The 24,887-nt window shown below is 33.9% G+C and overlaps 2 protein-coding genes and 1 non-coding gene across 3 annotated transcripts in view; 1 reads left to right on the plus strand and 2 right to left on the minus strand.

The window, feature by feature from the left end:
* Positions 1-1,172: 1,172 nt before the first annotated feature.
* On the minus strand, positions 1,173-12,488 carry ERp60 (disulfide-isomerase A3). Its single transcript, XM_074138761.1, has 10 exons — positions 12,164-12,488; positions 9,282-9,369; positions 9,091-9,211; positions 6,516-6,747; positions 5,098-5,214; positions 4,920-5,020; positions 4,627-4,822; positions 4,183-4,417; positions 3,916-4,050; positions 1,173-3,303 (listed from the first exon to the last, which is right to left on the minus strand). Exons 1-10 carry the CDS (start codon positions 12,295-12,297, stop codon positions 3,196-3,198), a joined length of 1,467 nt encoding a protein of 488 aa, XP_073994862.1. The 5' UTR covers positions 12,298-12,488; the 3' UTR covers positions 1,173-3,195.
* Positions 1,256-1,390, minus strand: LOC141459594 (U4 spliceosomal RNA). The gene has a single exon (XR_012461522.1). It is a non-coding gene; the product is annotated as a U4 spliceosomal RNA (small nuclear RNA).
* Positions 12,489-14,469: 1,981 nt separating the features above from the next.
* Ndf (Nucleosome-destabilizing factor) overlaps positions 14,470-24,887 on the plus strand; it is a 39,890-nt gene continuing 29,472 nt past the window's right edge. Inside the window, exons 1-9 of the mRNA XM_074138756.1 lie at positions 14,470-14,626; positions 14,751-14,787; positions 16,617-16,705; positions 20,573-20,699; positions 20,851-20,958; positions 21,881-22,216; positions 23,600-23,842; positions 24,284-24,556; positions 24,653-24,826. Of these exons, the coding sequence (XP_073994857.1) occupies positions 14,595-14,626; positions 14,751-14,787; positions 16,617-16,705; positions 20,573-20,699; positions 20,851-20,958; positions 21,881-22,216; positions 23,600-23,842; positions 24,284-24,556; positions 24,653-24,826 (1,419 nt within the window). The 5' untranslated portion in view covers positions 14,470-14,594. The remainder of the gene's footprint in view (positions 14,627-14,750; positions 14,788-16,616; positions 16,706-20,572; positions 20,700-20,850; positions 20,959-21,880; positions 22,217-23,599; positions 23,843-24,283; positions 24,557-24,652; positions 24,827-24,887) is intronic.

A 24,887-nucleotide genomic window follows, 5' to 3' on the forward strand; every position in this document is an offset into this window, starting at 1 on the left:
ATTTAGGAAATTCTAGTTGTAATATAAGATTAATTGGCTTAACTCTCTTATATCGTTTAGAAACATGAATTCATCTGTTGCCTGCATCATCTACACGTCTAAAATTAATTAATAATTCAGTTCTCATTATTAAACTGGTATCAGAAACCGTTAACTGAAATTAGGGCACATTAGAGGTATGTTTGTAATTCTCCGTAATATTAAACATGTGGAGACCAGACATGCTTACGATGTAAGCATCATACCCGCTACAAGCCAAGGTAATTTTATTTTTAATGATCATTAAAACTATATATGAATAATTGGAAAAGCTGAACATACTGTTAGCAGATACATTAAAACCTCTTTTTTATGTAATTCAAATGATAAGAAACGTACATTATACTTACTAGCTTTTTAAAGGCTTGCAGTTCCTCCAGTAAAATTGAACATTTTTACAGATTGGCAGTTTACAGAGATTGTTGTGTAAACATCGTTCTTAATCAAAAAGTAAGTATAACAAGTAATACTAGTGATTACACTAGCAATTATAATTGACAAACTTACAGCAAAAATTTAGTTTCTCAAAAAAAAAAAAAAATGGTCATGAAAAGGGTTGTAGATGGTGCCTTTCAGTTAAAATGAAAGGGGCACTGTGTTCGGAATCAAATCCACAGACTACGTCCTTTTTGCACGACTTAACAACGATAGGTTCTGAATGTCTTACATTCTTCATAATATAGAAAACATAATTTTTCTGGAAAATATTTCAAATGAAGGTAATAAGCAATAGGTAAACAGATATTGGACAAAATTCATTGTTTTTATTTTAAATCGTTACAGCATGTTTTTTTTCTGTAATTGTGGAAAACTGAAAATCGTACTCCCTGGGGGATCAAAACCCTATGAACATCAGAAGCGACCATAGTAATAGTACAAAGAAATACCAATCTTGAGCTTTCAGGATGTGTAGTTTAGTTTTTTTATACATTGTGAGACGCAGACCACACGCTTACATTTTTTCGGATGCATGAGAACTGAAGACACGTATTTTCGATTTAAACCTAATTTCTAAAATTTTTCATTACGACGAAGAAAAATTTAAAACTCACTCAGACATTTTAGGCGAAAACTCTGCACGAATGCAATACTTCCTCGTAACAGTAAAGGTAACTAAAAAAAAAAAAAATTAATTGAATATAAAAATTCTCTATTTTATTTAAACTTTCTTTTATATAATTTTCGTAAATCAATTATAAATTAAAAAAAAAATATATATAAAAGTATACAATTTTTTTTTACCTTTTTAAGAGTAATTTAACTAATAAGTTTAGAGGTAAAAAAATTCAACTAGCAGTAATCGCACCTCAGAAAACCCTCATCGGCTATGATATTGCCATTGCATATGATTTTTATATTGAAAGACGAACCAATTGTCTAATTTATTAAAATGCCTAGTTCAACTTACCTCTGTAATATTGTTTTACAATGAAGCATTATTATTAGACTATTTTTAGGTTTGTTGTTTTCCGACCATAGCACGTTTATTTTCTTCTTTTCTGACCGATTTCTGAATTTTGCATCCTTTATCAGAAATAACTTCATCAGCTACGTAAGTTTATGTAAAATTCTCTACACCAACCTGTCAATACACTCTCAGAAGCCCCAATTGGTGAAGAGACCTGTCAGAATAAAGAAAACAAGCGTGCTCTGATAAAATAAAATCAACGATAATATACAACAGTATTGTGGCCACAACCACATTTTCAATAGTTCACATGCTTTTGTATTTGATGGGAGCGATTTGCTTTTCTGCACAATAAATTAGACGCATTAAAATTAAAGTTTCAAAGTAATTATGTGTATGAAAATTGAAATATTAGTGTTAAATGGCAAACAACTTCCAACATTTTTAAAATACATTTACTGAAATAAGTACTTAATTTTTTTGACTCCAACAGAAATAATTAGAAGCTGAAAACACTTTGTTAGAATCTAAGCACAATTCATGTAACGCAATTAATAACGATAAATTATTTGCACATTTGAAATAACCTCATATGGAATGTTTAGTCCAAACTTACTCAAGCTTGGGATTAAATTCTATCAAAGAAATCGGTCAGAAAATCAGGCATCTATCTTTTTACTCGCAGCTAGAATGTAAAGGCAAATTTTTCTTTCAATAAGAAAATGTAATTTTTTTTTAGAATCAGGCAAAAATTTCTATAAAGTCAGTAACGAATTCACTACGGTATAGTTTAATTAGGAGAGAAAATAATTTTAAATAAATCCCGTAAAGGACACCATTGTAAAATGTAAACTGAGTGTAGAGAAAAATGTGAAATCAACAAAAAAATAAAATAAAGTGGACAGTGGCCAATCATTTAACTACATCCGGTAAAAGAATACATCCTCAATAAGAAATATTTTAAATGAGACTTTAAAGTATTATCACCCAAGAATAAAAAGTACTCCTTAACGAAATGACCAGAAAAAAAAAACTTCCCAGCTATACTTACAATTATTTTAGCGACATTAGTTTCTAAAACTGCAAAATGTAATGCCATAGAATTTGGACTAAGCAACCAAACTTGAATAATGAAGTTATCACAAAGGAACAAATAACCTATAGTTTTCACAATCCTGATTATTGTATTAGTTTGTCAATTGTTGATATTAATGAGGATCTTTTTGTTTAGTTTTTTCTTTTTAATTAAGAATTAAAGTAGAAGGAAGATCCCATTAATAGGTAATTTATATATATAATATTTTAAATAATATTTATATGTAACTTTTGTGTTTGGGGGAGATTTTTTGAAGGGGTTAATTAACAGGTCTGTAACACTTTACTTTTAAAAACTTAAATTTTAGTTAGTTTCCTTTTTAGGTGGTTTTGGAATGCTTTCTTTCTCTCTCGGGTTTCCGAACAAAAAAAAATGTTGAGGAAGAATTTTAGGTATACTTATAAACGAAGTTATCATTACAATAATGAAATATTTCAGTGAAAAATTACTAAAAGCAACTTTAAAGTTATAAAAAAAAAATATCCTTACACCAAAAATTAAAAAAAAACAAAACAGAAACAGTTTATTTGTTTGGAATTACAAAAAAAAAAAAAAAAACATGAACATCATATCAAAACAATTTCTTTTCTTCCAAAAGAGAACATTCAATTCTCTGCTTGACTGGTTGATGTCACTACTTTACACCACTCGTTTAGAGTTCATCCTTTGATTTTGGATTACCACTTCTATCGTAGTTTTTCAACTCGTTAGTGGCATGTTTCGAAATGTATTTGATAAAATCATTTAAATCTCGACCACCCTAGAATACAAAAACAATTTTAAAAAATGGTAAGAACACTTATGAATTTGTATTACGTTTTAGAACCCACGCAAAAATTTCCCTTAACCACCAACAAAAAAAGTAAAGTAAAGGAAGGCAAATACAATGAATTTTTTTTACAAACATTAAATAAAATCAAAGGCCGGGAATCAAACCCAGTACTACAATACATCTTAGCTATACTGGGCCTCGCCTCTAACCGCTCAGCTATCGAGGCGCCTTAACTACCAACATAATTATATATTATATATTTTGGTAACTGATTGATTTATCCATATGGCCAATTAGTCTTCTTCAAACTTTTGAATGAGTATGATCGTATACCTCAATAATCGTAATTTGTTACTTTGTTAGTGAAAGTGAAAGGAAATTCGTTGTACTTCCTTTAAAGATATCTCCTTGCGTATTTTAATTTTAATTAAAAGTTTTATTAACACTTATTTTGAAGAATATATATACAAAACAGACATGAATAGACATAAGTTAGGTTATGGCGTTGGATACGCGTGGGAGGATACCAGTGGTAAGTTAGCCTAGTCAGGAATACCTCACGCACCTGAAAAAATTGGCGATTACTTTACTTTTACTTACACTGTATGCTTGTGGATTTTCCTTGTCGTTACTTGGCACCCAGTAGAGTGTGGGAAATCCTCTAACATCGTATGGCGCGGGTACATCATTATTTGTTGCATCCATTTTCACTATTTCTACATCTTCCTCGGCCATCTGAGAAAGAACCATTAACATGACTTGAGAATTTCAGTAACTTTGAAGCCTAGTATCCCCGTCAAAACTGCATACATAAAAAACGACCACCGACGTTAACAATACTTCACTCGTTTATTTAACAGTACCCACCTTTTCACCAAGTTCATCCCAGATTGGTGACAATTTCTTACAATGTCCACACCAAGGGGCGTAAAATTCAATGAAAACATCTTTTTCCTTATTGTTAATAACGATATCGTCAAAATTTTTAGCGACAGCTATTTTCACAGGCTTATCGTTACTTTCTGGCACTGCTTCTGATTTTAAATATGGTTCAATTTCTCCCGCTTTCAATTTCTTGATGAAACTTTCAAAATTTTCAACGCTGGAAAAACAAATATTGCAACATTCAGTCTGTGGATCTTAGAAGTGTTTAGTCACAGCTTAAACAATGCTCCTTAATCCTTCAATAATTGTCGAGTTAATTAATTTAGTGAATAAAACGGAAATTTATGAAATTCAAAGAAATAGTATTATTGAATGTTCTCTATTAGAATTATACCACTGTCGTAAAATCCAGAATACATTACTTACGAAAACTCTTCGCCCATAACGAACTTCTTATTATCCTTTGATCTCGCAAATACTATCGGCTTCTCGGATGGTACATAATCGTATCCAAACTCATTGAGTTCATGTTGGAAGTCATCCTTAGAACTGATAGCAAATGTGAAATCTTGAGCAAAATTCTGGGCAACTTTCAATATCCTATTTCGCCAATAGTTGGTGCCTGTAAGATAAGGACTAGGATCAGATAGACAAAATATCTAATAGAATCCTGGCCTGGATTTCTTTTTTGTTTTTTTAATCGGTAGTAAACCACTTACCCTTAGCGTTCCTCTCATAGTCTACCTTGTAGTACGCTACGATCAATGGATTTTTGAATTCATCAACTGTATCCCTCATTCTATGATCAACTAAGCCGTGTCTGCAATTATTGCAAGAGATGCGTTAGAATGCACATATACAAACATACTCAAACAAAACGTTTTTAAGTGTACTTACTGATTATCCTTCAGCCATTGTTCGAAACTGTCCATCTTGGGAGGGCCATCGTACATCAATTGGGATGGTTCAAATTTATTGTGCAGATGGTGGGGCCGGAATAGAATGATTGCATCTCTGGTCATTTAAAGAAGTTCATTATTTTAAAATCCATGCATATACGTTTGTTATTTACAAATGCGGTAGTTTTTTTTTTTTTTTTTTTTTTTTGTATAGTGAGCTTAAGAAGCACCTATAAGAGAAAACAGAAGGGCCAGTAGCTGGATTCGAAATTGGGATCTCCGCGTTACGCTAACCACTGAGCCAATTCGTTTCCTCATATGTGGCATTAAATTAAAATATCTTTAGAAAGTGAGAAGAGTCTTTCTATACATGTTATGTCCAACTTCTGATAGTACGGACTGTCATAGTTAATCAGAAATATTTGTGCAGTTCGAGTAATTCGAAAAATATCAAATGAATTTAAATGTTTTATAAATATGAATATTTTCTACAAACAGTAACTGAGCATTTCTCGTTTATTTATCAATAGAGCTAATTGTTTTTTAATTTCCTTTACTTAAAGAAACCGCAATAGAATATTTTAAATAAATTGAAACATTACAATACCTACAACTGATTAATTGAGGTTTGTATTAAAATTCATTTTTTGCTATAACTTTCTTATCATTATAGCTTCCATTAACATTTGCTGCGCAAACTATGGATAAGCACATAAAGTTCAATGAACTTGCAGTTTCTCACAAATAAATATAGGGAAAAGTAAGGATAAGTAATTATACGAGCAATCTTAAACGATAACAGAGTAACTTTACAGTGCAGTTCTACAGCAAGTGCGCCAGTACTTGTTATATATCTGAATAAGTGAAGCTATACTGGTGGTGAGCTAATCGGCGTGAAACTTATTGAGCTCACTGTGAAAAGTCAAGGGCAAGAGTTGCCCTTGATAATCACAGATCCGGTGTAAGTTTCAAAAATTTATTGCAGAAAGTTATTTACCGGGTGATAATCAAATGAATTTATTAAATTCGATAAGTTTTCGAGGAGTCAAATCCAAAACAAGAAACAAATACACTTGCAATTCCGGACTATGAGCAATTTGTTTCCATATTATGGGAACGATAAAATATATATATAGGGCTGATCCTGAACTTCACCACCAATTCTTTTACATCCGGTCCAGACGTAACTCCATCTGAATAATATTTGTATCAGTCCAAAATACATCCCCTTTGCGGAAAAAATAATAACTTCTTGGAAATTGAAATTGAAGTGGAGGTGTTTTTATTGTAAGATCAAAGGACGGTAAGAGCTAAAGATCCAATAGCTGGCAGAAAGATGGCTTACAACAGTCTTACCCATTAACCTACATTCTGAACACAAGGACAAAATAGAATCTGCATACTACAAGTACTAACTCTTTCAATTTATGTTCCTTAAGTAGTTCCTCACTAAAGGCGACAGCAAAACGCAATTTCTCACGCAGTTTATCGGCTACTTTGATGAAGGTGTCTTTCAAGGCAGACTGTTCTTTGAAGAAACCGACAATACTCAGATCTGGTTCGCTCAAGAACTGCTTGAACTGGTCGATTGTTTCTAGTGTCTTCGCACTTGGACCAACTTGATTCTTCATATGCTTGGCAATACCACCTACAAACAGTTCAAAACAAAACTGTTAGTATGACCAGAAACAAAACATACAATCAGACCAGCATGCGCACGAAAAGAGGAGAAATTTTTACCATCTTTCTATCTTGAGTTAAGTTATAATTTGCTATGTTCACTTGTGGTTGTTTGTAGTTTACACCTGTTTTCTGCTAAGCGTTTCTTTCATTACCAGTAAAAATTTTAAAACTCCACCTTGTTTGAGGACTATTTAGTTTTTGTTAAGGTTTTAATTGGAGCTATTGGATTTTTTAAAGCTATTTTTGTTCACTTTAGCTTTGTAATTAAGTATTAAAAAGGGAAGTAATGCATATACAGGGTGTTCATTTTAAGACGGCTCAAATGCATTTCATGCTTAAACGGTTGATCTGAGCAAAAAATAGTAGAGGAAAAATTTGTTGCCCGTCACCTCTAGTTTCAGAATATGTGACTTGATTTTAGATTCCTACCCGCATATGCGGCCGACGCGCAACCAAAATTGAGGGTTCGCAGTTGACCCCCATTTTCATATACACAATTTTAAAGAGTATAAAAAGTTATGAAAGGAATAAGTATAAAGTTATGAAAGTATAAAAATTATTTGATAAATTAAGGAATAAATTTGATCCTTTACATGAAAGATATTGATCTCTCAAATATGTGGCAGGAGGTTTCCAATTTTTTTGGTAATTAAACGCAACTATCCCAAATTAAACCTTCTTTGTAATAGATGTAAAATTATTTTTTAGCCATTTTGAGTATGTTTGAGAAAATCTAAAGCTCTTAACATTTGATTTTCTTAGAAAAATCACTCGGAAAACGACTTATTTCCCGATATTAAGAAAAATACTAGCTTTACTGCCTTGGTAATATTTTTAGTAGAAAGGGGATGAAAAAATACATAAAAATGACCTATCGCGAGCTCTTCTTTCTCTTTGATAACAAGTTAAAAAAATTGAAATTTGATTAAAAATACCAGATTTTGAAATGGCCTAGCACCTTTAATTTTGAAAATATCGAATTGCGGTTTCCGGTTTCTTTCATTACTTTTTATACTCTTTAAAACTGTGTATATGAAAATGGGGGTCAACTGCGAACCCTCATTTTTGGTCGCGCGTCAGCCGCGTATGCGGGCAGGAATCTAAAATCAAGTCACATATTCTGAAACTAGAGGTGACAGGCAACAAATTTTTCCTCTACCATTTTTCGCTCAGAACAACCGTTTAAGCATGAAATGCATTTGAGCCGTCTTAAAATGAACACTCTATATAATGAAATTATTTCCAAATTGATCGATTTTTATTTTTAGGGTTTTCAGGACACAGAGCCGTTGTTGGCAACTTCTTTCTGCCTGCGGTCTGCAGCAGTGAAGGATTGCTTACTTGATGCATTTTCCTCCATGATAGTCTTATCTGGACAATTTCTTTAAACTCCAAAGTTTCTCACTTAATGTAAGACCAAGATTTAAACTAGACTTATTACCTCATAAGCTGCAATACTGGACACCCAAATATCTATAGGATAAGAAAGTTTGCTAATTTGTTCACCCCACAATTCAAAAATGGTAAGTTAACTTCTTACTTATTAAGCCTACTAGTAGGTGATACTGATACAGATGATGATTTTATAACTTGCACCTATCTGAGGGCCAATTCAAAGCCTTTCCCTCACAACATTGCAAAAACTGAGGTTTCTTGTTCTAGTCAGGTTCGGGAGAAAACATAAAATCCAAATTTTCCATTATCAAGCTCATGTGACGTGATTGGTAAGACATTTAGTTATCTTGTTCTTGTCTTGTTAGAGTCCTGTTTTCCATTAATCAGACTTTTATTTTTTTTTTTTTGGAACCTAGTGCAAGCGTTCCAGCAGAGGTATGCCTTAATCACGACCGAACTAAGAGGTCATTTATTTTGAGCTGCTGGATCGTCATCCACACACAACTACATACACACAAAGCATCTTTTTTTCTCAAATCTTTCTGTTCAAGGCCACGAGATTTAGCTAGCTTAATGTAAGCCAACTTTTTTTTTTGTACAGATCGTAGAAATGTCTCCATTTTTCGACGCAAAAATAATTCGTTTAGTGAAATGAAAGTCACAACGATTTATTTTACACTTTTTAAAAGTCGAGCATGGCTTTTGTAAGGGATAAGTTATTTCAACGCTCATATCATTTCTTTAAAATGTTTTAAACCATAACGGAGGAGTCAATGAAGAAACAGTCCAAGTGAAAGGAGGTAGCTAATAAGGGACAGTTGGTAAGCTTAGTTGGTAGAACATTAAAAAAAAAATTATTTAAGATATTATTGTAAATTATAGTACAATGGTGTTCAAAGGAGGTAAGTCATACTTGCTTCTCGTGGTCCATTGTATTCTTTGGTAAACTCGCCATCTTTAAAGATTTTTAATGTCGGATACCCGGATACGGAGAATTTATTACAAGTCTCCTTTCCGCCTTCTGTGCAATCGACCTAAAAAATAATTAACTCAGACATAAAGAAAATTATTACAAAAAATGTCGATCTAGGCTTGTCTAATTACCTTGGCAAGAGTGACAGGTGGATCATGACTTCGCAACAGACTTGCAGCTTTCTCAAACTCTGGCTTCAACTTCTTACAGTGCCCGCACCTGAAATGCAAAATATAATTACATATTGCTGACTCGATCCAATTAACATAAAAACCTTTCAAAGTCTATTCTGTAAATTTGCATATCGGGTTTACAAATTTTCTTATCATTTAGAATAAGAAATAATTTCAAAATAACTCGATATTCAGTACAAGCAAAACTTTATCTAATGCTAAAGAGATTGATTTAAAATGATGCTTAGAGTTGCTGTCTCCAAAGAACTTCACTTGTAAAAAAAAAAAAAAAGTTCTTGGTAAAACTTATCCAATAAAAGAAGAAGGTATTTATTTTTAGGTAAATAGCAATTCGCATTAAAAATAAACGCGAATACAGTACTTTCTCTTAAGAAATGTAATAAAAATTAAACTGCGTTTACAGTACTTCTCTCTAAAAAGTCAAAAAGAAATCAAACTGCGAATAAGGTACGATTTCAATATCAATAATTCCCTGGCAAAATTTTAATAAATGTATGGCGAAGATTTAAAGAGTTATTTAATAATAAAGAAGGAGTCTTCTTACTTGGGGCAAACTCCCTTCCTAAAATATGTATGAATCGCAACCCCAAAAAGCCTTATCTAAATAAAATTTCGAATTGAATGTCAATTCATTCCCTAAAATCAGTTCACGCATCGATAATTAGAACGAGTAATACTTCCCCTTAGTAGATGTAAATGCATGATGACCCTTTAATATCACGTAGTGTAGCTCTTCTTTGTGTCAAAGTTTATCAGAATCTACGCAAAGATTTACAGAGCTATTAGTAGGAATCTAAAATCAAGTCACATATTCTGAATAGTAATAAATATTCTAGAGTGGGCCATACTTAAATGGGCCTAACTCCTCTCTCATGGGAAGTACAGCATCCAGATCCCCAACAGGCACATCTACAAGCAATCCCGAATTGAATGCCACCTCATTCATTTAAATCTGTTCATGCGTTTAGGCAGTACGTTGCTTACAAAAAACGTAACAACAAGCGGCAGCACTATTCGCCCAGTAGTTGATGCCCCCCCCCAAACATTTGGAGATGCCGTTTTTGCATCAGAATCTACGTTGTTGCAAAAAAAAAACTACCTTGTAAACGAGGATTTACCCTATATTTTGAAGTACGGACCTCTATGCAATTTACATGGCCCTAAGTGCAGTAGAGGGGACTACTCAGAGTAGAGTAGCCATATGCTCCGATTCAATCAGCGCCCTAAAATCTCTTAAGCATATATACGCAAAACATCCGATCATCGAAGACATCCATACATTGTTGTATAGTATGGAAAGAGTAGGACCAACTGTTGCCTTTGTCTAGGTACCCGGTCACTCGGGAATCCCCGGTAACACAGTTGCTGATCTAGCAGCCAGAGAGGCGGCTCACATGGCGGTAACCATCGAAAGGACCTTGTCAACAGACGTGGCGAAGCAAATTAAAAGATACATTTATGAATCCAGGCAGAATGAGTGGTCCTTAGTGACGAACAATAAGCTTAGGAAGATCAAAACTGTCGTCAAAACTTGGGACTCTTCATCGCGGGATGACCGCAGGGAAGAGGTTACAGCCACTCGCCTAAGGATCGGCCATACCCGGTTAACCCACGGTTACCTCATGTGTCAGGATAGCCCTCCCACATGCAGTTCATGTAATGAACCCTTGACTGTACAACATGTACTTGTGGAGTGTTCAGAATATGATCAATGTAGACGTCACAGTATTCCAGACTCACTAGAAGAAGCCTTGGCAAATGACCCGAATAGAATAGATTATATAATAAAGTTTTTAAATGAAATTAAATTATTTAATAATATATAGAAAAAAGTAATTAATAAGTTCTATATATATTATATAGAACTCACGTAAATAATTTTTTTTTAAATGTACATAGGTATAACTGTATATAATTATATAGGTGTGGATGTAATTTATAGTGTGAATGAATCTTAACTTTAAGTACATATATAGCTTTAAGATGTGGTTCCATAAGTGTGGTTGTTTTAGTAAAAGGTTGTGAATGAGTTGGCATATGCACTGCCACAGTACAGCGAAGGGCATAATAACCAATAGGTTCATTGCCTTAAAGAAAAAAAAAATTGAAGAAAATTAGGGAATTTTACTTTTTACATGGGGAAAAAAAATTGTCTAAGTTCGGTGTTTCTCAGCGTTTCGCTTTTTGGTGTAGTTTTTGATGATCAACCCTTATACAACTTTCCTACCGGACAGTTTTAATATTTCTCAGCTTCTTATGATGATTTTAAAGATAAGAAGCAAAGAAGTCCTGATTTTGTCCATCTATCCTTAATAACTGACTCATGGTCCTTGCTGTCTACGTGGCGTATTTGTTCATCTTTCTTTCTGTGAGCTGTAACTCTCAAAACTTGCTATTGCAAATCTTAAATTACACATGTAAGTGGCCGACTGAAAATTACTTTTACGAATACCAGTTTCATTGGTTGATTTCTTAACTGGGCTTTCATAAATTTGCCCAATTTATTATTGTCTTTCTGGGTTGGCTAACTTTTAATAAAAAGTTAGCCACTCCAGAAAGACAATAATAAAATTTTAGAGATTACATAATCCTCTATTCCTCAATCCTTTATTGCACTCAAATTTGCAAATTTTTAACTCAGAAAAACACATGCAATTCTGATTGAACCTTTTTTTAAGCTATTATGAAAAATGAGCTCATTATGCTCCAAACAAATTTAACATAGAAGAAATTAAAAGACACCGGCTTTTAACCTAACCCTTTTCACCAAAACTTCCCATAATTTTTGTTAAATTCACAGTTTCAACATTTTTTCTTACCAAGGTGCATAAAACATGACCAGAGTTGTTTCATATTGTGTAAGTCTTGATTGAAATTCTGCATCATTCAATTCTATAACATCACTAGCCGTTGAAAAGTTTATCACACTAGCTAACAAGATATAAACAATCATAGTTTTATTCACAACTGCCCTAACTAGTTTAAAATTAAAATAAACGATATAAAATTAATAAGTAAATAAATCTTAACTCATGTAAAACCGCAAAGTGAATTTGAAATGAACTTGTGAATTATTTTACAATATATACGGGCTGATCACTCACGGTACACGGCTTCTGCACAGAGACTTGTCGCAATCTCATTGGACAACTCAAATCTCAGGACACTGCCTTTATTATTTAACTGTTTAATGTAATTTATGTTTTAATAACAAATTCTTTTCATTTTAGTTTATCAGTTATTCTATTTGTTGAATAAAGTTTTAAAATTAAATAAAATGTAGATACATTTAAATTTATTTTTAATGCTTGGGTGATTAACAAAAACTTCCATAATGCTCAAATTAATTTTGAATTTCAGAATTCACTTTTAGGAGAAATTTCTGGAAAAAGGCTTCACTGTTTTTTTCTAACTATCTAACGGGCATGTACGAATTGTATCAGTTTAAAGGCTGAGTTTTCGACACTTAAGGGAAGAAAAACTCACGCCGTGTTACGTTATAACAAACAGATACACAACTCTTAAATTCCCCCCCCCCAAAAAAAAAGCTTAGGAAAAAGAGCACCAAAGGTACACAGAACGTAGAAAAAGAAAAAAAAAGTTTTGTAATAAACTCTATCTCATGCTGAACACCCTTCCTCTTAAATTTTATTTTCTCTAAACACGTTCTCCTTCGCACCTATTAGTGTATATTTATGTAGTTAAAAATCCATTTAATTATTTGAAACTTTTGGTTCACGAATTTTGATATTAGGCGACGGTCGGGTCACCTAGTGGGTAACACATAGTCATACACTCAGACCATTTTCTTAACACCACTTTATAGAATTCTGGAGACCCTCAGAATGAAATTTTCCGGTGAAAACTCGAAATTCGAAAATTGGACATAATCGCAATACTTTCCTTCCCGATAGTAAGAGAAGGTAATCAGTAAGATTCTACAGTTGAGAAATTAAATAGCACTTCTTTACCATAGATCGAGTACGTGTTTGGTAGGCAAAAATATAACATGTCGAATAAAAATGTATTTTGTTTAGCTGAAACTGTGTCATTTCCCAAAAAAATTAAATTAAATAAAACCATTGATAATTTATTACCATTTTCAAAATATGTTTATTTATTTATTTATTTATTTTGTGCTTGGGAGTGAAATGAAAATACAGATTACAACGCTAATTTTGAACGTGTATTTTCTCTTGTTTCTTCCTAATTGACTAACGAGCGCAACTCTCTCTCCAGCAGAAAGCACAGTTAAAAGTGTTTTCAATTGTAGCATATCTTATTCATAATATCGTTTAAAATGAAATAAAAGATTTGTCGCATAAAGTTATAAGTTCAGAAAATTGTGAATGGTGTAGAATAAGATGGGCAATTATTACAGGAATTTTTGAAAATTTGGTTAGGTCCACATTGTGGACAAGATCAGCGATTTTAGGAATTACAAATTGTAATATATCATTATGTAACATTTATTACATAATTTTCATGTAACTTATAGCATGATATAATGTCAATTTTAAATCAAAATTTAAAGAGTGAAAATTTTACAATAATTGCATTTAGTTTTAGTGTTTTATTGCTGTAATTCTTAAATTTAGAAATAAAAATATTATAAAAGTTTTTTAATGACTTCATCGCAGTTATCAGACAACTATCCCGATCACAATCAAAATATTTATGACGCCCAACTTTATAAGGAAGCTTAACACAAAAGTTGCCTGACAAGAAAAGTTTCAAGTAAAAGTAATAAACCGTTTACGCTAAAAAGAAACAATTTTCGATTGAATGGCGAAACATTGAAAAACACATCGTATTTCAGATACGAATTAAATCTCTGTATTAGAAGTAGTAAGAATGTTCTAAACGAAACACCAAACTTAAGCTCTTTGAGATTTTTAATTTTTGAGATATTTTGTTGACACTCACGTATCAAATTCAAAGATTTCTTTTTGTGTTTTGTTGACCGCAAGATAAATGTGAATTTCCAGAGAAAAATCAATTCGCAAATGTGGCACTTCCTCTTACTTTGAGTCAGAAAAAGTAAAAATAAGTTATTTGTTTAATTGAAATGCGGGACGCCGTTGATGGGCAAAATATCCCTAGTAGTAAGTTGGTGAAACTGTGCACTAGATATGAGGCATTTTGTGCCATGCTCCTAGTTGTGCTTTCCTTGCGTTAGAGCTTCACGCCACCCGCTAACTTAAGTTCAAAATCAAAACACTTAAATCTTACATTAATTTAAAGTTGAAAATGGCTTTGTATAAAAGGGGAGACCTTGTTTGGTATGTGAAATTTGAATTTATTTTTTATATGAGAATATTATTTATTGTGATATCATTTGAACTGTCTGCTTAAAATGTCGGTTTTACCTTTAATAATAAGATGGTGTCTTGAAATTATTTTCAGGGCAAAAATGAAGGGATTCCCACCATGGCCAGGAATTGTAAGTAAATTAACCTTCATTTCTAAACTTGTTTATATAGCATATATAGAAAATTAAGAAATACACAATCAAATCTTCCAATTAATGTAACCTCAATTTTCTTGAGCGCAAGCTATTCCCATTAATTTTTAACTTTTGAAAGAGGAAATTGTAATTATGCTTGTTGAAAAATTTCAAGTAAACCACTCAGACCTAATACTGGCAATCGCATCTTATTTAGTTACTGTTGAATGAATACAGCCGGTTTGTTTATTTCTGATACTCATGTCTCTATCGAGATGTGGTCAAATAAGCTTAGAGATTAGCTTTATTCTGTATTAGTGTTTTTTTTAATCTGTTCTCACGCTTATTCCTGCCCGTAAGGATGAAGCTTAAATAGTATAACCTGCTAATTCATGATAAATATGTGTATAGACTATATGTTTGCATAGAATACCATGATGATAATACACTTATCCTTTTGATACTTACCTAAAATCCGTATCGAAACTCGAATCATTTCCGTCAGTTCCACACCGACCAGCAATTGGCCATCTTAAATATCTCCACCCATCACTCCATATTTCTGGGGGATCATTGATACATAAAAATTGTACTTAAATGAACTAGAAACTGCTAATTGAAGTTCAGCGTCATTCATTACTGTTCAGTCAATAAATAACGTTTATTGCAAATACATGTTACTTGTCTAACAACAACCCGTACTAACCTTACTAGAGTAATCTAATAACAGTACTAATTCTAAAATGACGGTACACATTTTATTTATTTAATTTAAACCTAATAAGACAACAAATTTACTTCCAGTTAGGTCAAAAACTTAATTATATACACAACCCTCATGCAAGCTACGCTTCAATGTCGCGAAATCCAGGTGAAAACTTGTGACGTACTGTCTAATGTTTCGATAACAATTAGTGAATATCGTTACTTGAATAGTAAGTGAAAGCTTGTTTCCGCTACATAGTGCGCTAAGGTCCCATACATTTCAAGCTAAGTAATGTACCCTGAGGTTTCCTGGCCTCACCGCGACTTATTATCTGAGCCATTTTATTAAACTATTTCTGTTTAATTGACCATGACCTGTCATAAGCCTAGAAAGTACTAAAAAAAAAAAAAAATTGGTATCATACCCCTCTCAGCTGTTTATTTATATAGAAATATAAATCGAATTTTGCCTTTATTTCAATGGGTCCTTTTTGGCTTCCATACCTCAAGCAGATCATCTTCGAACTTATGCTTCGTCACATTTTGAAATTCGCCCCTCTATATTTCTTGTTAAGTAGTAACAAGTGGAAGGTATTCAGTAAGAACTTAAAGTAGACAGCGGGATCCAAGAGCCTTAGAAAAGTTCTTCTTGCCTACCTCCATCAACTGCCCTCTCAGAGAAGATTTAACAACTGGAATACCTCAAATGGCCGCTTCATAACTCAAGGTCGCTCACCAGACATTATCAAACAATATCGATAAGGATATCCTCGAAATATTTGTAATTTAAACTTACAAAACCAATAAAATTGTTAGTTGCATTTTCAGTTGACATATCAAAAGCATATTGAACCGCAGGATAGATTCATGCATGCTGACCATAGATATCCTGCAAAGATTCATTGTGTGACCAGGCGTAATCACTCTAAAATTTTCTCCATAACACATTTCATACAGGGAGTTGTGGCAAACTACCTTAATCGCGTGGGTGTTTAGTGTTTGAGCTTCTGTCTTACATTAACAGAACTGCAGCCATTTTTCTAGTACTTTACTGGCTGTTCTGCATATTGATACATTGTTTATTTTTTTGCGCCGAAATGAAAATTTGTTCACTGTTGCAGATCACAGCTCCACCACCGGAATTGAAAAAGCAACCCAGCAAGAAAGCAACCCTGTATCATTGTATTTTCTTTTTTGGCACAAAAAATTAGTAAGTTATCTTAAATGTATTCTAGACACCTTTAGTTAAAAATGTTCTTTTTTGAAAGCGTTTCCGAATATTATTGTCAGTGTTGGTTAGTTATTAAGAAGTAATTGTTGCGATTACTGTTAAGGGAAAGTGTTGCGATCGTTTAAGAATAGGTTGATTAAACGCCAAAAAGTGTTCCGTGCCTGATACCTAAATGGTAGTTGGACGATAAGCCTGAAATTTATAATATGAATAGAACATAGCTGATTTGGTCCTCAGAACAAGCTGTTATACTCGAAGCACAGAAGAGTGGTTGCACTCGAAACAACACGCGATATCGGAAGGAGATACTTACTTCATACAAATCAGCAATTTTTTCCCTTTCAGTCTGTTAAATGTGTGTCTGATATCATATCTTTCTCCTATTCAAAATTAAAAAGGAACAGATCTTACTCCGAAACTGCTACAAATCAGAACAATGAACAGAGAACTGTCACCTAGTAAGTTCATGGTCAACTCTGTACTTGAACTGACGTAAGTCATTACTGTTTCTTAAATTAAGGGTATTAAGAATGCCTCTTCACAGCCTCTCGTCAGTACATTCTACCATCTACCTAATATCAATCCGTTAATATGAAACAATTGAGTAGATAATCAATTCGTATTAATGAGATATTGTTAATTTTGCCGGTAGACGAATAATTCTCAAATATGAGCAGATAAGGTTGATGGGTGACAAGTTGTTGTATTGCTAGACTATAATCGCTTTTAACCGAAAGCCTTTTTTATAGTCAAGTTATTTTTCGAGAAGTATTCTCAAGCACTTCTAAGAGCTTTGCAAATGTTGCTTATTATCTTTAAGAGATTTAATCACCGATTTCTAAGACTCATTTTCCGCTTTTACGCTTCTTATTTAATTTGTTAGTGAAATAGAATTATTATTAGTAGGCAGCATGGCTAGTTTACTTTCATCAAAGAGCTTTACTTTTACAATAACTCATCGCTATTTGCCATTTTCTCTAAATTCAGTTTTTTTTTTTTAATTTTGCGAAAGAGATTCAGGTTAGTTGCTACTCATCTTTGATGCAGTATTTTTGTCATAACTCATAAGTCGAGCTGTCAGAGGACACACTAGAATTACACCTCAAGAATTTCTATGATTTCTATTAGTCGTTTTGGGATACTGTTCGTCAGTTTAAACCTTCAACTATTGGCACTAATGTCTTGCCCATAGAAATATGGGAAAGATTTTATTCGCAGATGTTTAAATCCAGTTTAAAAGATGATAGTATGTATTTCGGTGTATGCCATCCTTTTTTGGATAATCCAATAACTAGTGATGAATTAATAGCTTCCTTAGCAAAATGTAAAAATTGTAAGGCTGCAGGAGTAGATGGAATCTCTTATGAGTTCTATAAGAATCTTCCACAAAACTGGTTATTGTATTTAGAAACGTTATTTAATAAGATTCTATCTACTGAGGATCTTCCAAAATCATGGAGTTGTTTTTCTGTGACAATGCTGTATAAGAAAGGGGATCGTAGCAATCCATCCAATTATAGAGGTATTGCCTTAGCCAACTGTGCCCTGAAGATTTTTACCCAGGTCTTATTGAGTCGTTTGTTAGTGTGGGAATCGGACATCTCTCTGATTCCAGAATGTCAATCTGGCTTCCGACCACAACGTAGTTGTGTTGACAATATATTTGTTCTTTCTTCAGCTGTCCATATACATTTACGGTTGCCAAAACGAAAAATTTATGCCGCTTTTATTGACTTCAGGAGAGCGTTCGATTCTGTGAATCACACACTATTATGGACCAAACTATATAGGCTGGGTTTTAGCGCTAAACTTATAAGAATAATAAGAAGTTTATACAGCAGTGCATCTTTTCGAGTTAGAGTGAGAGATAAGTACTCTTCAGAGATTCATCTCTCGGAGGGAGTCTTGCAAGGGGAAGTACTCAGCCCATTTCTCTTTTCTCTATTCATATCGGATATAGAGATGTATTTTAGACAGAATGAAGCAATTGGGCTTAGTGTTGACCAACATTCTGATATTGTACTCCTAATGTATGCTGATGATCTTATTCTGTTGGCAGACTCTCAAGTTGGTCTTAGGAAAAAAATTAATATATTAAATAACTTTTGTGTTTTAAACTCACTTAATGTCAATCCTTTGAAATCTAAGGTTTTAATTTTTCGTAAAGGTCGAGCTAGAAATCGAAAGGAGCATTTTGCCTATGGTGAGGAAGAGCTTCAGTTGGTAGATAAATTTAATTATCTAGGAATAGAGTTTAGTAAATCTTCCTTATTTGCTGAAGCCACAAGTTGCTCAGTTGGTAAAATGAATATGGCTGTTGGAACTGTCTACAGTATTCTTTGCAGCACTAAATGTGAAAGCTGGGATTCAACAGTCCAACTGTTTAATGCTATTGCCCATAGTATTTTATTATATGGTGCAGTAGTCTGGAGTTTGAGATATGTCAATATTTTGGAAAGAGCTCAGATTGATTTTTTTAAAAGAACTCTACATTTACAGAAATGTACTCCGGATTACATAGTGAGAATTGAAGCGGGTATAACACCTATCTTAGTTCACATTACCAAACTTATAATTGGTTGGCTGTGTAAAATTTTGTCCATGGGCTCTAAGAGGTTTCCTAGGATTTGTTATAATAGATTGTTTTCCTTGGATTCAAAACCAGGAAATTGTTATAAGTACAACTGGGTGTCCCAAGTCAAAAAGATATTTTTGGATTTAAACTGTGAGCACCTTTGGAATGAGCAGTCTGCTGAAAACTTTCGAAAAAGAAAGAAGGAAGTTCTAAACTTGCTGCAGAAAGACTTGCGCGAAGCAGATTATAATAAGTTGGCTGCCTCACAGTTTAGCAGAGTTTATAGCTCACTTCCGTTAAAGGGCGGCACTGCCCAGGAGTATTTAAACATAAGTAACCCTTTCTCAATCACCAAATTGATTCGAACTTGCACAGCTTCGAACTTGCAATAACAATTGTATAAAGCTCACTATAAAGAATATAACATGTGATCAATTCTACAAAAAATTGTTATATTTGTAATATGGGAGTGAATGAAGATCTAATTCACATATTAATAGAATGTCCCGCATACCATTCTGTTAGAGAAAACTACCTTTCCCATTATGGTTCCCCTATTACTTATGATTTGTTTTACCAATTATTGTCATCTGCGGTGAAAGAAGACCTAATTAAGGTGTTTAATTATGTTAAAAAAGTACTGCAGCTAAGGCAGTCTTTATGCCAATAATCTGTTTGCATTCTTTATCTTTTCAATTACTTATAGTTAAAAGTAATTTTTGTCTTTGTTTATTTATTTTATTATTTTGTTTTATATTCATAAGAGAAATCTTTTGTGCACAATACTGCTAAATTTTGATACTTTTTCTTTTATTATTATTATTAATTAGCAGATTGTATGTTATTTAATTTCATTTTATAATTTTGTATATATAGATGTGCAACTCAACTCTTTGTATGGGTTATATAACTTAAACAAATAAACATATATATATATATATATCCTTCTATGTTTTCTATTCCGACTATAGTCTGTGACGTCAAGACTACATTTAATTATTTTACATTCTTTTTTAATTATGTTGTAAGTAAAGATTTAGCTCCAGTTTTTACACATAGAAGATAATTTAACTATAATTATTACCGTTATTATTACATAGCTGAATTACGTTATTATTATTACCTAGCTGAATTAAATAAAAGAATAAGAAAGTTGATTTGTATAGAATTTGACAGGACATGCAAAGACATACACATTAACATAGAAAGTTGTAACGTGGTTAATAAACTATCCCCAAGAGTGCTGAATTGGACATTGTGTTGTGTTGTAGTTCGTGGATCGAAACGCACAAGTTGGAACGCTACAAGAAGGGTGCGGGCAACAGTGGTGCTAAGCGTTCTGCTGCTTTGCGTGAGGCCTGTGCGGCTATCGAAGCCTATATTGAAAATGGCGAGGGTGTAAGTACAATGGTAGCATTTCTCCTAATCATCTTCCAGTTACTCTTATATTAATCAAGTTTGCTGGAATAACTCTTGACACACTCAAGGAGTGCAATTCTGTAAGATAAATAGTGAGAAGAGTTTTAGTTTAGTCGTATGTTTGTTGCAGGCGTCCAACTTCAACATCACGCCCGAGGACGATGCTTTCGACAAGCTAGTGAGTGAGTCAAAGGCAAGCGAACGGCCTCTGTCGCCATCGAAGCCTAAGTCGAAGAAGGTAAATACTGCCAGACCCAATCTAAATGTTTTCATATTTTTAAAAAGTTTCCTATAGAAAACTAGTCCAAGATTTTCTTTTACGTTGGCTACATATTACGCACATGTTGACTGTCGCTTTTATTTGAAACATTCGTGGAAAAATCATTGAGGATGGGCTTCAGGGGAAAAGAGTTGAAATTAGGCCACGCTTTTGATGTGTCGTAATTTCAGATAAGATTGGAACATGGAGTGTATCCTGTCCCTGAGAAAATGCAGCCAAAGAAGCATAATGCACCATCTCCCTGATTGTCTAGAGATTAAGCATCCTCTCTTCACAAGGTCTACGGATTTATTTCTTTTATCTAAAAGCCTGCGCTTGGGCTACAGATTAAGAACTCCCTCTATGTAAAGAAGTGGCTTATTGAATCGATCTTTCGTTGCTGCGTAGGTGTTATAAGGAAAATTCGCATTTTAAAAAGTCTAACGTTTTCCCACCGGCAGTTTTTTCGTATTGCCAGACCTAAATGCCTTAAATAGCGTTTGTTCACACAAATTGACAGGGTACAAGTAAAGTTTCCTCACCTTCTGTCTCAGTCTTCGCAAGGAAACATCCATCTATATTGGAACATCCTGTTGAGAAGTTTTCTGAGCCTATCATAACCTTTAAGTAGATATGAGGCAAATTAAATCGGCAAAACACTCGGCTTGGTCTGGGGTCCAGATCCGTGGTCATTTACCGGCGGTGTCGTTTCCCTTGACCAAAACAGGCCAATGGGATATATTTCCAAAGTACTCTAATTGTAGTATAGATATGCTTCTGATGTTTGTGTACTAATAAAAATTGGCCCAATTTGAAGAAAATAAGTTGTCCAGAAATGGCCAATCCAGTAAACTCAACAAGGTAATTTTATTGAGTTCAGTCATTTTGTGTTTTTCTGCAGAGTGGTGATGATTCTGACGATGGTACCAACTCTGATTCATCCTCCGGCATTGAAAGTGTAAAAGAGTTCCCATCTCTTTTGACGAAATCAGATACAAAGAAATCTTCTAATGCAGGGTCTTCGCCAGCATCTTCTCCTTCCAGGGTACTAGTGTCTTCCTCACCTTCCACAGTGCCTTTCTCTTCACAGTCTGTAGTACCAATCTCTTCACCTTCCTTGGCGCCAACTTCAGAACAGACGCCCTCAACACAGAGTCCAGTCAAGGAGGTGCTTAAAGTTGTAGCGTCCACTAAGGATACACCTAAGCAAACTTCTAGTAGCGACAACGAGAAAGAGGTAATAAAAAGGATTTTTAATTTTGAGGGGGTTTACGATTTATAACTACTGTGTTGTGACAAAGTCTATGCATTTTTCGTCTTAGAAGTAAAAACAAAAAAGAAAAGTTTTACTCGCTTATTAAGCTTTCTGCTGGCATAAGGCAGGCGATGTACTATCATTTTATAAACTTCTATAAATCTATAAGTTAACAACTGCATACCATTCCTATACCTCCTACAGCTTTACACATAAAAAACTGAGGATACCAAATGTGGGCTAGGCTTTAAACTGGGACAGAGGAAAGCTCAAAATTCAAAACTTCTATTGCTAATGTAACGCTTGACTGAAAGTAAAATACTAGGCCGTTAATAATATACACAGTTTTACTTGACGTTTTTATCTTATTGCCGAATCCTGAAAAGAACCCGGCCATATCAGGTAACTGCAGTCAGAAATTAATTGCACTGTTATCTTTAGGATGCTTGTCAAGTGTAATATACTTATTTTATTTTGTTTCCATAGATTACTAGTTCTGAATGCATTATGGTTGTGCGTTGCGGCATAAGGTATCAAGGCTAAGGAGGTTTTTGTTTTTTGTCATTTACTTCCCTATCATGTTGTATCAGTCTTTTATTTCGAAATGCTGCGAAGACTCTAATATACGTGGCTGTACAGTCGATGCAGTGAATCAGATATACAAAGTTGTCTGATTATTGTGAAAAATTTCTCTTTGATTATCGTGGTTGATGTCTATTTTTTTATATTCTGTGCAGCGTGTAATGTAGTTATATTAAAGATTTGTTCAGTGATATATATTTATGCTTCGCCTGGCCAGCAGTTTATTTTCCGTTTAATTATGGTTATAGGCTCAGTGGGAGTTCTTTATTATGATTTGGTATGCTTTACTATTTCAACAGTGAAGACCGCGATGTCAGTTTTTTATGCTATGTTATAGATGCTAAGGATATATATATATTATGTAAAAATGGGTCATCTGGGTTACAGTGACTATAGTGACTATGCATATGCTAGCTTTGAATGATGTTTAAAAAGAAACTTAACAGCAATAAGAACATTAGAAAAAAGATGACTACGCAACTGCTGGACTATTTGTCACGACATTGATCCTTTATTCCTGCAAAAGAACTATCTGTACTATACCTCCGCCATGTCTGGAAATTAAACATTAGTAGAATAGTTATCATTAAAGAGAAAGTGTTTGAATGTAGTCTCACAGATTTATCCTACATATTTTTCCACAAGCACATTGGAAAGGGGTATAGTAAACTGTGTGTAAATAGTAAAAGTGTATTAAGCATTCACAGAAAAACGTATTGATTTTTTGGATGAAAACTGCACCGTGGTATTAGGTTGAATGGTTTTTTTTTTTTACATCCACAGAATGGCACGATAACTGGCAATGAAAGCGAGGAGGTAACAGCCAATGAGGACGAAGACCCTCTTAAGATGGACACTGTAATAGACTTAGCCGAGAGCAGCAGTTCTTCTGGAGAGACTCCTAAACCTTTTGTGGCTCCAGATTTCAAGTCTCCAACCCAGAACAAATCAGCTACAAGTTCAAGCTCTAAAAAGAAACAAGTGCAGCAGATAGTACGGGCCAGACCTTTCAGACAGTTAGCTAAGGTAATGTACCTCACAATCAGTACTTCTTGATTTAAATTATCCGCTCACTCGGCACTTTTAACAAATGTTTAGTTTGGGAGTTTAAGAATTGCCTTCAGCTGGACATAACCTCTACTAAAGTCACAGACTGTAAATATTCCAGTTCTCACAAAAAAACATGTGACCATACACTGTAGGCAAGAGCAGTTTAGCTCACTGACTAGTACTCCACTTACTAATGAATTCAGCTAGTTCGAGGAACATTCCATTGAGCGGGATTGTCAATTAAAATTTCTCATAGACAAGAAATGTTACCTCCATTATCAAATGAAATATATCTGACCACATAATTAGTTAACTCCAAACAGTTTGAAGAACATTTCCTTGAGCTTCACTAGCCAAGTGCTGTGAATTTGACAGAATGCAATAATGTACGTTTAATCTTCTAATCGTTATTTGCAGCCACGCTCTGTTGAACGAAAATCTGCTTCTAATGATGGGGAATCGCGAAGCTCAAGTACGGCTTCCTCTACGGACACTAGCAGCAATAAGAAGCGAAGTGGTACGACCGCATCGTCGCAAGAGTCAAGTCCAAGTGAAGCAAAGAAAAAGAAGCGTCAATTGTACTCTGACGCGGACACTACGACACCAATGTTTCATCCTCATGCACATAGCTACGCAAGAAGAGGCCCAGCTGCCCATCTTTTAGACCGGCCACCGAATATTACCAGACCGGTAAGAGTTTTACGTAACATACCAAAATGTGGCTGTCACAAATTACGTAAACTGAATAGATATGTTATACAACTTAAATATCTTTCTATCAAACAGGAAACTCCACCATTGGATTTGTTTTCCGTATCACAGACATTGTTAGACAAGCACATAACTCCATCGCCATTGAGATTTGGTTTCCTCGGACTGGGTATTATGGGTTCTGGCATGGTGAAAAACTTGTTGAATTCTGGACACCGAGTTATTGTCTGGAACCGGTCTCCAGAAAAGGTTTGTTTCATTTCATATTCTATTTTATACATATTTATCGTTTTAGGCATTAAATTGTCTC

Source organism: Rhodnius prolixus, unplaced genomic scaffold (genome assembly GCF_049639745.1).
Source record: "Rhodnius prolixus isolate KJV_2025 unplaced genomic scaffold, Rpr scaffold_11, whole genome shotgun sequence".
Classification (NCBI taxonomy): domain Eukaryota; kingdom Metazoa; phylum Arthropoda; class Insecta; order Hemiptera; family Reduviidae; genus Rhodnius; species Rhodnius prolixus.

What these genes read in the sequence shown, in the direction of transcription:
- ERp60 (XM_074138761.1), bottom strand. Translation starts at nt 12,297, where the DNA reads ATGATTGTTTATATCTTGTTAGCTAGTGTGATAAACTTTTCAACGGCT. An exon ending in CACCTGTCACTCTTGCCAAG is followed by an intron (nt 9,212 to 9,281) that starts GTAATTAGACAA and finishes ATTATTTTTTAG; the next exon opens with GTCGATTGCACAGAAGGCGG. An exon ending in GTTATGGGCGAAGAGTTTTC is followed by an intron (nt 4,418 to 4,626) that starts GTAAGTAATGTA and finishes TTGTTTTTCCAG; the next exon opens with CGTTGAAAATTTTGAAAGTT.